General features: G+C 38.8%; 1 protein-coding gene across 5 annotated transcripts; it reads left to right on the top strand.

Moving 5' to 3' along the window:
• The first annotated feature begins 272 nt into the window (after positions 1-272).
• Positions 273-11,856, top strand: LOC136447092 (ras-related protein M-Ras-like). 5 transcript variants are annotated; one of them, XR_010757692.1, is made up of 8 exons: positions 273-363; positions 5,462-5,889; positions 6,512-6,665; positions 7,727-7,750; positions 8,251-8,350; positions 8,934-9,013; positions 9,593-10,214; positions 10,253-11,856. XR_010757692.1 is itself a non-coding variant. In XM_066445776.1 (7 exons), exons 2-7 carry the CDS (start codon positions 5,694-5,696, stop codon positions 9,666-9,668), a joined length of 630 nt encoding a protein of 209 aa, XP_066301873.1. In that variant the 5' UTR covers positions 273-363; positions 5,462-5,693; the 3' UTR covers positions 9,669-11,856. The 5 variants fall into 5 exon arrangements, 4 of the variants coding, with proteins under 4 accessions (XP_066301873.1, XP_066301875.1, XP_066301876.1 ...); XM_066445776.1 differs by having other exon boundaries at positions 9,593-11,856; XM_066445777.1 differs by lacking the exon at positions 273-363 and adding an exon at positions 4,259-4,384 and having other exon boundaries at positions 9,593-11,856.
• Positions 11,857-12,250: the final 394 nt, after the last annotated feature.

Here is a 12,250-nt window from a genome sequence, read left to right as displayed (position 1 = left end):
TATTAATAGATAATGCATTTTGAGGTATAGATAGATTTAGCTGGTGCACATTTTCCATGATCACCGTTAACGCGTTCCGACAAATGAACAATACGTGAGCTTGGACACGGACTCCTAATAAAACACATGTACACGGCCATCTGCCTTGCATCTGCTTAGCTTTTATCTCATGTTTACCCCCATCTGTGCATGTGTCATCCTCTTTATACCCATGGTCTATTTTTAGAACAATCTTTGTCCAATCAGGTTCGCTCTAGAAATCTACGTTATCCAATCAGAGCGCAGGATTTGAATGATGGGCGTGGCCCTGACCTTCCAAAATCCTGACCTGGGTCAGCTAACTCATCATGGCTGGCGGGTGAGGTAAGTGCGGGGTTGAGCACCCTGTTTTTCTGTTCTACCTCCAATTTAGGGCGAAATTGCAGCTCAGAGTGGTGCATTTTAGCTTCATTGCATCTCTGGAGCATTGCAACGTGCAGAAAGAGCGGTGCAAATCGTGCAAAACAATGCATAATCCCACGATCAGCTCGGACCTTGCAGATGCACAAAGGGGCCTGTGAGGGTATGACAGCTACATTGCGGCATGCAGTGCAGGAAAATAATATCGCAGCGTAGTCCAGTTGTGTTCGCTTTTCCGCGATGAAATGATACTGACGATAGAATCTATCATGTCAGCTTTTGTTTGACTTTGAGTTATATTTTGTTGTCGATCGTAAAGCCTGAGTGTTCGGCAAAACAAAGCATGTTGATTTTGTATAAAATTATAATATAATGTTATATCATTATAATGCTCCTCTCGTGTGTTACTATACTTGAAATTATACTATGTAATGTTAGATACGTGTCTGGTTGCACTTATGGAGCTAGTGTTGTGCTTCTTTCCCTCCAAATCAATTGTTTTAGGCTTGTCTGTCTATTTGTTTGTTTGCTAGCGCTGTGTGTGTCAGTTTGTGTGTGTGTTTCCTCACTGCAGTATCTGCATGTTCTACTAGAGGGCACTTACCGTCAAGGGGGCGAAGTCTGCTATCTCTGTTGTTTGTTTTTGTGAATTTCTTGTTGTCAAGCGTCATTGTTTGCTTAACTTGTTTGTTTTTGTTAACTTCTTCCTAGTGTTAAATGTTAATCAATAAACTTCTTAACAGTCTTATTAATAAACTTATTAACTTATCAATAAATCTCTAACACTTACTTATTGATTAGTTACATAAAGAATACAACACGGGGTATTCTGTATCACCCGAGGTACCAGCCTGACCGCGGGTAGGAACACACATTTCAATATACGGAATGCGCCAGAAGTTGAGGGAGTTTTGTGTCCTCGAACAAAAAACTAACATTGATTCCAACCTCCGAATCCGGTATTCAAATTTTTCGACGGCGGCGCAACTGGCGCGCTCGAAATGCATTCGAAATGTTCTATGGAAGCCTGTGTGATACAAGTAAAACCCCGAGTGATACGCAAAATTATCACAAAATTAACACCCGTATCGAACGTTTTCGCGGCCCAGGTATGACATAAAAGATGTTATCAAACACAAACAAGTCAAGCTATAAGTCCGCCTATTAGGATCACGGCGGACTTTCAGCATTTCTTCTTTACTTTTGCCTCTCCTTGATTCTTTCATTTCTTTATTCATTCGACTGTCGGCCACTGCAATATTGGTTTCACATCTGAATATCAACATGATGTGTTTGGAAATAAATCAACATTGTTACAATTAGGTGAATGAAAATATCGAAGCAGAAGGTTTGTAATTATATCAGGACTTCTTGCAAAGTTCTCAACATTGAAATGCCATTTGAAATCTTCATTTCGCACAATAAAAACTAGAAATGTTAATACCTAAATATATATGCAACAGAAATAGGGTAATACATTTTTATTGAAGTTGGTCCAGTGGCATAAATAAGTCATGTTAATTATTAAAAGGGTATGTCATAATTAGATTATTCATGGCAAAAAATGTTACACTGTGACCCAGAAAAATTAGAAGGCATTTTTGAACAAGCAATAATTGAATTAAACTGATATGAATCTAAAGCCTTTATGTTGATTTGAGTGGATGGACTATATTTTTGCTAGAATTTGACTTGAGGATTGGCTATAGGGCAAGTACTGTACATGTACATGTTCATCTCCACTTGGCCGACCCAACATTTCACTGGCCTGAAATTTAAATGACATGTTTTTACTTTTATGCATTTTTACTAGCAGCAAGGAAATTCTTTTACTTTTCAGTAAAAAAGAAAAAGAAGTGTAGGGCATCCAAAAGATCCCACTGGCCCAATCGCTATTTCCATAGTACGTCCAACAGTCCAATAGCTGGATTTTGCACTCTCACTTACCACGGGCATTTGGGCCTATGGACTTGTCCAACCATGGGCATTTGGCCTCAGCTCCGCGGACTCAAACAATAGCGAGTTTTCTTCCCCGCTGAGCAGTTGCGTAAGACTCTCCCGGTCGGTAGTTATGCGAATACCCGTCGGCCTCCCGTCGTCCCTTGCGCGAAAGTCGCTCGGTGAAGCTAACTTCAAAATATCTAAGGGTACGAAATCCGCACTCCTACTCACCGTTACCAGAAGGGGTGTCATCGATCTTTCGGGGGCCAACCCGGACCTGTTTCTGTCTATTGCAGTCCCCATTTGGCAACGTAACAAAGTAACAGCATGCTAACAAAAGCTGTGTTACACTGCAGATACGTCATAGTCGTTTTAATGGACGGTTTAGCACGTTTATCGTCTGATTTTAGCTGGTAAATCTGGCTAGAATTACGATATCTAGTGAGTGCGTAAGAAGCAAATAGGAACGCATGTACAATGCTGGTAGACAAATATATGATGAATAAGATATCTATGTTCACAATCCTGGCATTTCCAACGCTTATCATAATGATAGTTTAGTTAATAGCGGTGCCGAAACCCCTTGCGTGCATGGCACCGGCCCGGCTGGCCATGATGTCATTGTTCCGTGAACAGCGGTGCAGGCATACTGCCGGTAACGGTCATGTCGGGAAAAGAAGGATTTTCGGGCGTTACAAAATGCCTCGTATCATCCTTTGTCATCGGTATATTATCAACTAGGTGTTTTCCATGGGTAAATAAGACACCAAACATGAGAATCACCACCAAGCCAAGTGCCTGAGTCGAGGGAATTAGCAGAAAAATAGGTTGTTTGAAATGACGTTTCGTACCTATCGCTCATTCCTCGCTTCGCTCGGAATTCGCTCTTGGCGTCTGCGGCGCCACGGGGCGCGCCCTTCGGGCGCGCTTCGGGCGAGGGCGGCTTTCGGGTAAGTTCGGGATCCGCGCGCCCTTTGGGCGCGCTTCGGGCGAGAGCGCCTTTCGGGCCTATCACATATATATATATAATAAGTACAAACTCTCCTTCCGAGGCCTACAGCCTATGGTCCAACCCATGAGCTTTAAAACTTTACAAAGCTATTGTGATCTATAATCATGTACATGTTTTTGAAATATAATTGTTGAACATGGCCTTGTTGCCTTATTTGGAGGGGGCACTTTCCACCCAACATGACTAATACTTGTAACTTAATCCAGTCTCAGTCAGCTGATATCAGAAAAGTGACATAGATATTTTCATTATTATTCATCTGAAGTACAAATGTACAGCCAGTATAGGTACCCATCTCTACTAGGAGGAAGACCCAACAAAAAGAATAAATACAAAATACCGCGAAAATACGTCGAAAATACCCCGACCATACCTTTGCTTGGAGAGTAAGAAGAACCAACAAAAATAGATAAACATAAAATACTGCCAAAATATGTTGAAAATACCCTGACCTTACCTCTGCTTGGAGAGTAACCCATCTGAGTAATGAGGCTGTTGTAGTGCCTTTTATTTTTTGATGTGGTCGAGACACTTCCTCAATCACAGAACCTGCATTTTATGTCCCTTCTGAAAGTCGAATGCAGCTCCAACCGGGATGTCCTTCCCCGCATTCGAACCGGGGTCTCCCAGTTATCAACTAATTGGAACCAAGAGCTCAACTGTGACTCTACTACCAATTGAGCTAGTACATATATAACTTTTGGTAGATGCCTGCCAGAAAAACCTGGCTGTCAAAAAACGTTACAATTTTCTTCCCTAACATCTGCTTGGAGACTAAAAAAGGTCACAGATAATCCCTAATGGAGCCTCGGGGAACGGTTAGTGTAGTGAACCATAAATCAGTTAAAGGGACAAGCCAGTTGTAACAACAAGACCACTGTGATTGTCACATGATACCCATATGAGTCATCTTCAAAAACTGTGTCACAGATCTACTAGTAGCGCTACCATATACTGCAGAATGGTTGTAGGTTTGCGTTGATGTCATAAAACTATCAAGTTGGAGTTGATGGACAGATAAAGCATGGAAGGGTATTGTAAATTTATTCATTTTCCTGGGGATTTTATTTTGTGGTAGGAGTATAAAGGAGGTTTGTGTGGCATTTTATGTTTGCTGTGGAAACAATTCTTTAGTACGAAAACACATATTTGGGGTGTCATGATTTTGCAGTGGAAAGCCACCATGAAAATAAAACTACCGTAAATTAATATTTCAGAGCTTTTGTTTGCAATGTGACGACCTCGGACCAGTGAGAGCTGAAAAACTGCGAAAATCAGACCACCCTAAATATTTCATAATTTGCAGTATTTCGGGGCATGCAATGCAAAATTTTGTATCCCAGTTAGATTTTAGGCTCTTCCAGGCTGGAACACTCCCAGCCAACTAATAACTCCTCTAGCATGACATTAGCCTGGATGCCAGACCCCTGATCTCTAAAATATCTATTCCCACACGATAGATATTTTAGAGATTGGGGGACTGGCATCCAGGCTAGCATGACATCTGTCTATTTGGCCAATTCTATTCTTTCCAGCCTACTCTGGAGCCTGGTAGAGGCTAGTTAAATTTAACAAATAAAGCTCCCAGGCTTTTTCTTCAGACAGGTCCGGAAGTGTCGCTCAGTAAGTTTTTGCCTCGGGTGTTTGAGCCTGGAACTGCACAGATAATAGTATCTCTGTTTGGTGTTTAGTAAACCATTTCTGCAGGAAGTCTGTTGACATTACCAAGTAACATGTTATTGTTAAGTATTGTGCAATGGTTAGGAAAAAAATGCTGAGACTGTTGTTTGGTCAAAAAAATAACAATTAACTATCTTACCACTGTATTTTTTTACTCTTCAAGCATAGGTTGGATAGGAAGATTTTGACATTCTGATTTGCCCTGTTCTCTGACAAATGGCCTCAGAGGGCTTAGCGGTCAGATCTTAGGACCCAGTCAGAACAATTCTATTCTTTCATGATCTGCTCGAAGATTGCTGTTTTTGGCTTTTGCTTCATTTACAAAAAGCAATGTTTGCTCAATAGCTTACACTACAAATTTAAATGTAGGCATAGTTCTTTTTTCAAGGTGAATTCTCTTTCTTAACTCTGTTTTATTCTTTGCTTCAGGGCATGACTAGAAGACCAAGAAATTCTGGGAAATGTTGATGGACGCCAACGCTGTTTTTATGGATTTTCCACATATACAAGATTAGAGACAACAGCTGCTATACCGAGAGCCTTCCGACATTCTTCAGTTGCACATTGTCTCTACTGACTCAAACTCTACCACGCGACACCTGCTTCACTGGAAACAGGACTTTGTTTTGAAAAGGACCGCGGTTCGTACTGACACGAGAAAATGAACGCCTCAAGTGGACCGCCGACGGAAAACCTGCGGACTTACAAACTTGTTGTGGTCGGGGACGGTGGTGTGGGGAAAAGCGCCCTGACAATACAGTTCTTCCAGAAAATGTTTGTGGCAGACTATGACCCGACAATTGAGGACTCGTACATCCAGCACACAGAGATTGATGGGGAATGGGCCATCTTGGATGGTAAATAATCTTATTGTTATGTAATCATTTTGCTGAAGTAACGATACGGGAATGGTAATATCACATAATCAAAATTACATATTGGAAAAACAGAAACACAAGATGTTTTAAGTGCATATTTTGAACCCTGAAACTTGTACCCTGGCTAAATTGGCATTTTGACTTTCCATTATGTTTTCTCGTTATTGAATTAAGAAAGAACTGTAGTTGTACTGTATATTGATAGCTCAGCTAAGGCCATGAAAGAATTCTAAAAATGATTTTTTCCAACCATATTGATGACATTATCAAATCAAAATTCCACAAATACAATTTTTTTCTAAGAGAAAATAAAGTACTTTGGTACATGCACCTCCAATGAAACTATGTTTTCCATACATGCATATTAATGATCAAAGCTGCAAACGTACGTTTGCACATCTTGATACCTACTAATTAGCCGCGGTTATTAGAAAATGATTTTTGATTACTAGTCAAAAACATTTAAATATATTCTAATACGGTGAAGACAATTTTCAGATGATTCAGTTGAAGACGAGGTCGAGACAAGGTCGTATGCTAATAAGTAGTGGCCGTATGCTAATAAGTAGTGGCCTGACTTGTGCGTTTTTCTGTGGTGCAGTACTGGACACTGCTGGACAGGAGGAGTTCAGCGCCATGCGGGAACAGTACATGCGGACGGGGGACGGTTTCCTGTTGGTCTACTCCGTCACCGACAAGGCCAGCTACGAGCACATCACCCAGTTTCACACCCAGATCCTCAGAGTCAAGGACAGGTTTGTTTATTTGTTTGTTTGTGCCTTTATTTACTCTCGAAATTGCTCTATTCGGCATTCAGGGCAGCTTTTCATAGAGGTCGAGTTTGGAGGAGATGCAAGGGGTCATTTGGAAATGTAACAAATGCTTGGTCAACAAATTAAAGATGACTTAGAAGGATATCAATTGATAAGACAAAGAATAGATCGGCAGACTTTTCTCTCTCTCTCTCTCCATCTCTCTCTATTTCTCTCTTTTTACTGATTTTCAAGACACCATAAAAAGCCATGGCACACATACAAAATAAGTGACTCACACACAAAAAAACTGAAACATAAAATCACAAAACAATAGTCTATGATCACAAAAATTGAGAACCCCTTTCAATGATAATCACACAATCATACAATATATAACAGGAAATGGAAAGGAAAACAGTTTGCACCAATTCCAAATCTGGATCTTACCTTGTTCAATAGACTTTTCTTTAGGTTCTAAGTCCTTATAATATATAATAATTCCTACCTGCACCGCACATCGTTGCGCCTATGGTGGCACCCATCTCCGAATCAAAGCCCTTGGGCCACACAACTTTGTGCAATCACTACAGCAGGGGGCTAGTCCACTGCTAGTGGTGTGTATTCAACTGCCATATATTCTGTCCAAATTCTGTGTGCTAAGCGGATCTAGAGAAAGCAGTATGTACCCTTATTAAAGTCTTCGGTATGACTTGACCAGGGATCAAACTCACGACCTACCAAAATACAAGGCAAACACTCTACTCGCTTGGCCATTGCACAGATCCAAGTTGGCGTCGCTTTGATTTTGTGACACTGTTCAAATCATGAGTTGTAAAATCTTTGTAAAGCAATGACACATGGAAGGCAGATCATGTATTCATTGTGAGTTTGCAGTCACTTATAATGAGGGGTCAGAAAACTGTTGTTTTTTGCTAAGTCTTGCACTCTGCTCCATAATTTCATGTTTGTGATATTAAAGATTATAAATTCTTGGCACAAGTAGCTGGAAATTGCACATTTTTTCTTCTGTGTATCAGTGATTTTTGTATTTTCTCTTGAAGATTTTCCAGGGTGGGTACCTATATGTGAGTACCACTCACGTGTGTAGGTGTTGTAGTGCGGTTCCATCTGTATCTGTCTTGTCAGTGCTACCATCTCTACCTTAAATATCACAGGATTTTTTGGTGACACTTCAGGGGCGGAGCCTGCTTTGTAGAATTGGGCTTGGTTTGGAAATACATTCATTTATGCAAGAGAGTCTACAAATGCATTTCCTAGGGCATTCGTTTTTGACAACACCTCAAGGGGGTGGTGCAAACACATAGCAGCTTGGGCACAGGAAAAGGGCTATTTTTAGAACTGTCACTCTCTGTTTGTTTCTATTGTGTGGCTCTGATAAATTTCTGGTAAACTAAATGGTTTGCTTATGGCCAACTAAAGGTCAAAGGTTAGAAAATGATTGAAATGAAATAAAACTAAATGTTCCTCATCGTATTGTTTTTAGTTTGATAATTGGACTTTTTTTGGCTGTACATTTTTGTCTATGGTTTTGTGTTGCTAAAATTGAGGCTACCTTGTTCCATAGGGACTCCTATCCCATGATCCTCGTGGCCAATAAAGTGGATCTTGTTCACCAGAGAAAGGTGTCAGAGGACCAGGGTAAAGCTCAAGCTACAGAACTAAATGTAAGTGAAACTCATGTATTCTAAATGTAAGTAAAACTACTTTAGTGTTCTATCATCAATGTAAGAATAAATGTAAGAGAAATTGCTCTAGATTGAGTAAAATTAAATTATCAGTAATACTTATGTTATTGAACAACCTATTTTACGTTAATGAAGGTTAGAAAATTTTACGTTAATGAAGGTTAGACATCCAGGTAATAAGGTACACACAACTAAACAGTTACTCAAGCAACTGGATAAAATTTGTAAACATTTGTGCATTTCCAAATTTTATCCAGTTGCTTCATTAACAGTTACTTAATTGTGTAACCCATTTTATTTTGATATGATGATTTCAGAATGTAAAAATTAGAATAATACCCTATTCGACAGATTGTATTGGATGCCTAAAAAGCTCAAGCATCCTAGTTTTGTGTCTGACACTACCATTGTCAAATTTAAATAGGTTGTAAAGTTGTTTTTCTATAAGGATTTCTGTAAGCTGTTTTTGACGCATATGAAGTCCAAAAATTGCAGATTATTGATTTAATTAGTGTATAGGCTTTGCTTGATTTTCATCATTCATTCATTGTGTTTGTTTCAGATCCCGTACATTGAGACCAGTGCTAAGGACCCTCCCCTAAATGTGGATGCTGCCTTCCATGAAGTAGTTAGAGTCATTAGGTGAGTTGTCTACTCTGTAATGTACAGGTGTGCCAGGCCAGAACATACCCTTAGCTAGAATGTACCCGTGTATATTTTGGCCACTGTGTATTCTAGTCTGCTACACCTTTGGTCAATCTCTTACTTGCAAAATGTTCTTGATAGGTCTCTCAACTCATACACTTACAATTGTATACTGTAAATACAGAAATATTAGCGGGGATTTAATTTTGCGGTAGGGAGAAAATGGAGTGTTCACGGTGGTTTTAAGTTGGCGTTTGAAACGTTAGTATTAGTAGCGTTACAGTCACACAATGGAACAGCTTTTCACAGTGGCTTTAAATTCGTAGTAAAGAGTCCACCGCGAAAAACTATGAACATAAAACCGCCACAAACATTTCTGCTATATAGTCATTTCGAAAAGAGTAAAAAGTAATCTAAGATTCTAACCAGTTTACAAACAAATAGATTGATTTACGCCAGTTTGAGAATGTCTTATCAGTTAAAATTGATTTGATTTGTTGAACTGTGGACAATGTGACAGTAACAACCTTAATTGTAAAACTTGTTTTTCGTGTTGTTGTTTCTTTTCCCCACTAGGAGACAGACACCTGACAACAAGAAAAAGAAGAAGGGTGGCAAGGGCAAACTCAAGGGCAAATGTTCTATCCTCTGATTGGTTGCTTGTGACTGGCTGCCACTTCTGATTGGTCAAACTTTCTTATACGTTGCAACACACCAAGCTGAACCAAAACTACATGTTCAAGTCAACTTTGATAATTAGATTAAGCTTTGTATGCCTTCTGACCCTCTGGAAGGGTATGGAAAAGGAATTGTCAATTATGATATACAAAACATCTAAATGCTTCCTGGTCTATGTATGTTGTAGGTAAATGTAGTGGTTATAATTTGTCTGATCACTCTGATGCATGATTTTGTTTTCAATCTTTAAAAAAAAAAGTGTTTTCTACAAGTTTCAAAGGGTTGGGCTCTATTTTTCAGTCTTCATCAGTGAATGAAAATTAACCAATGATATACAGCCATTTATTACCATATTGAGTTTGGTATTGACTACTGATTCTGATCATGTTGCATCTAATTCTGGTCATGTGACTTCATTCTGGTCATGTGACTCTTGATTCTTGTCATGTGACTCTTGATTCTAGTTATGTGACTTGATTCTGGTCATGTGACTTAATTCTGGTCATGTGACTTGATTCTGGTCATGTGACTTGTATTTGGTCATGTGATTTGATTAAGGTCATGTGACCTGATTCTGGTTATGTGACTCTTTATTCTGGTTATGTGACTCTTGATTCTGGTCATGTGACTCTTGATTCTGCTCATGTGATTTGATTCTGGTCATGTGACTCTTGATTCTGGTCATGTGATTCATGATTCTGGTCATGTGACTCTAATTCTGGTTATGTGACTCTCCAAAGCCATACTTTTCAATGTGTGTTGGACTGAGCTGGACTTTTTTTAATTTCAAATGAACTCTTCTACATTTGAATACTAAGTATTCGAAGTGTTAAAATGTCATGCTCAAGCCTTTTTATAGGAAATGCAAACCAGCAATGCAAGCTTGCGGTATCGAAAAGTTTTTTTTCATAGATATGCAATATACCTACTAGCTGTAATAAGTGATGCTATAGAAATTTGGTGCTTTGCAGAGAAATTGTGTTCTATAGTAATGTATAGATGGATGGACGCATGTTGGAAGTTACCACTTTTGTATAAAAGATTAAGAATTGTGATTTTCACGAATTTTTTTACCAATGTTCAGTATTGAATGAAGCAAGATAACTGTAAATTCATTTATTTTTGCGGAGATTTACTTTAGCCATATTTTAATTAAGTTTGTGGGCAAAATACAGTAGCATAAAAATGCATATTTGAGTTGTCTTGATTTTGCAGAGAAGGGGCACTACGAGAATAATTCTACCGCAGGCATTTTAAGATTTACAGCATGCATGTTTTGGGCCATTTCTGATCATTTAATAATTTTCTAAATGCTGCTACTGCAAACAAAGCCACATTTACAAGGCTGCATAGCTAGTCTTGAGTTTTATACTGTAGCTAGGGGAAGTCGCTATGCTTGTTAAATATTATATTGCACAAAGAGACAGTATTTTATACCACAATTTTTTTTAATTGGGTTTTTAACAAAATTTGTGCATAAATGCTCCATCCTCCTTACTGCATAGCATGCAAGCGAGCAACAACAGCGGGGATTCGAACTCTGGATCTTTGTATCCAGAAGCACAGTCGGTAGCCACATGCTATTGTTCCAGCTGCGTTGACGAATAAGTGATTGAATGATATGACCTACGCACTCTGTCTTGAAATGATTATGTTATGTCATACATAACAGCTATATATTTCAATGTGCAATTAAGAATATCTATTTGTATGTGACTTTGTAATGATTTATTTTGTTGAAGTCCTTCCTTTAAAAGGTCAACTGATTTTTGGAGAAAAAAAATGATTGCAAAATTGATTTCCATGGCATGGTGGGTACATTGTTGTATGACCATAAAGTAATTGTATTTCGAGGAAGGCATTTAAAGTACAATGTAAAGATAGTTTATGCTGGTAAGTTTGTACGTATGTACTCAAAAGCTATTTCAAATTGGCTTTCAAAACAGTTGATAACACTTCTGCTTTTAGAATTATGATAGAATTCTTGTATAAATGGCTTTGTACCAATTTTTAGATAGACATTTATTTTGGGAAGATTACTGCAATATGTTGCATGTGAAAAATGTGATTTTTCATTTTTTTGGGTCTGTATGTAGATTGTCTAAGGTTGCTGTGTGCTTGAGAAAATGTTTAATAAATTGTCATAACATGATGTAAAGAGATGGACTTGTCTTAGTGTGATTTCCTTGTTTCTTGTTCACTTTCTTTCTTTTCCATTTGGAAGTTAACATCTACTAACATAATTCCACCAGAATACATGATTCCACCACCCTGAAAAGATACGTCCAAAGTCCAAACAGATCTCCAACCCAACGTCACCCAGTATAATGTACTCCTGTATATCTAAACTCTGCATCTGGAGGGGGGGTGCTGCACTAGAGATCTCTCAGACCCACTGTTTTTCAAAGTCGCGGATTTACGTAACCCGGCAGATTGATGTTAATGGCGGTTGATAAGCTCGAAGCAGATTTACCGGTGGTAAGACAGTGGGAAGTTATGTGAATGTAAACGTCTTTCAATATAAATTAAGCTAATGAAACCTAATTTTCATAATTG

Source organism: Branchiostoma lanceolatum, chromosome 13 (assembly GCF_035083965.1).
Source record: "Branchiostoma lanceolatum isolate klBraLanc5 chromosome 13, klBraLanc5.hap2, whole genome shotgun sequence".
Lineage (NCBI taxonomy): Eukaryota > Metazoa > Chordata > Leptocardii > Amphioxiformes > Branchiostomatidae > Branchiostoma > Branchiostoma lanceolatum.
This window is presented reverse-complemented; position numbering and strand designations above follow the sequence as displayed.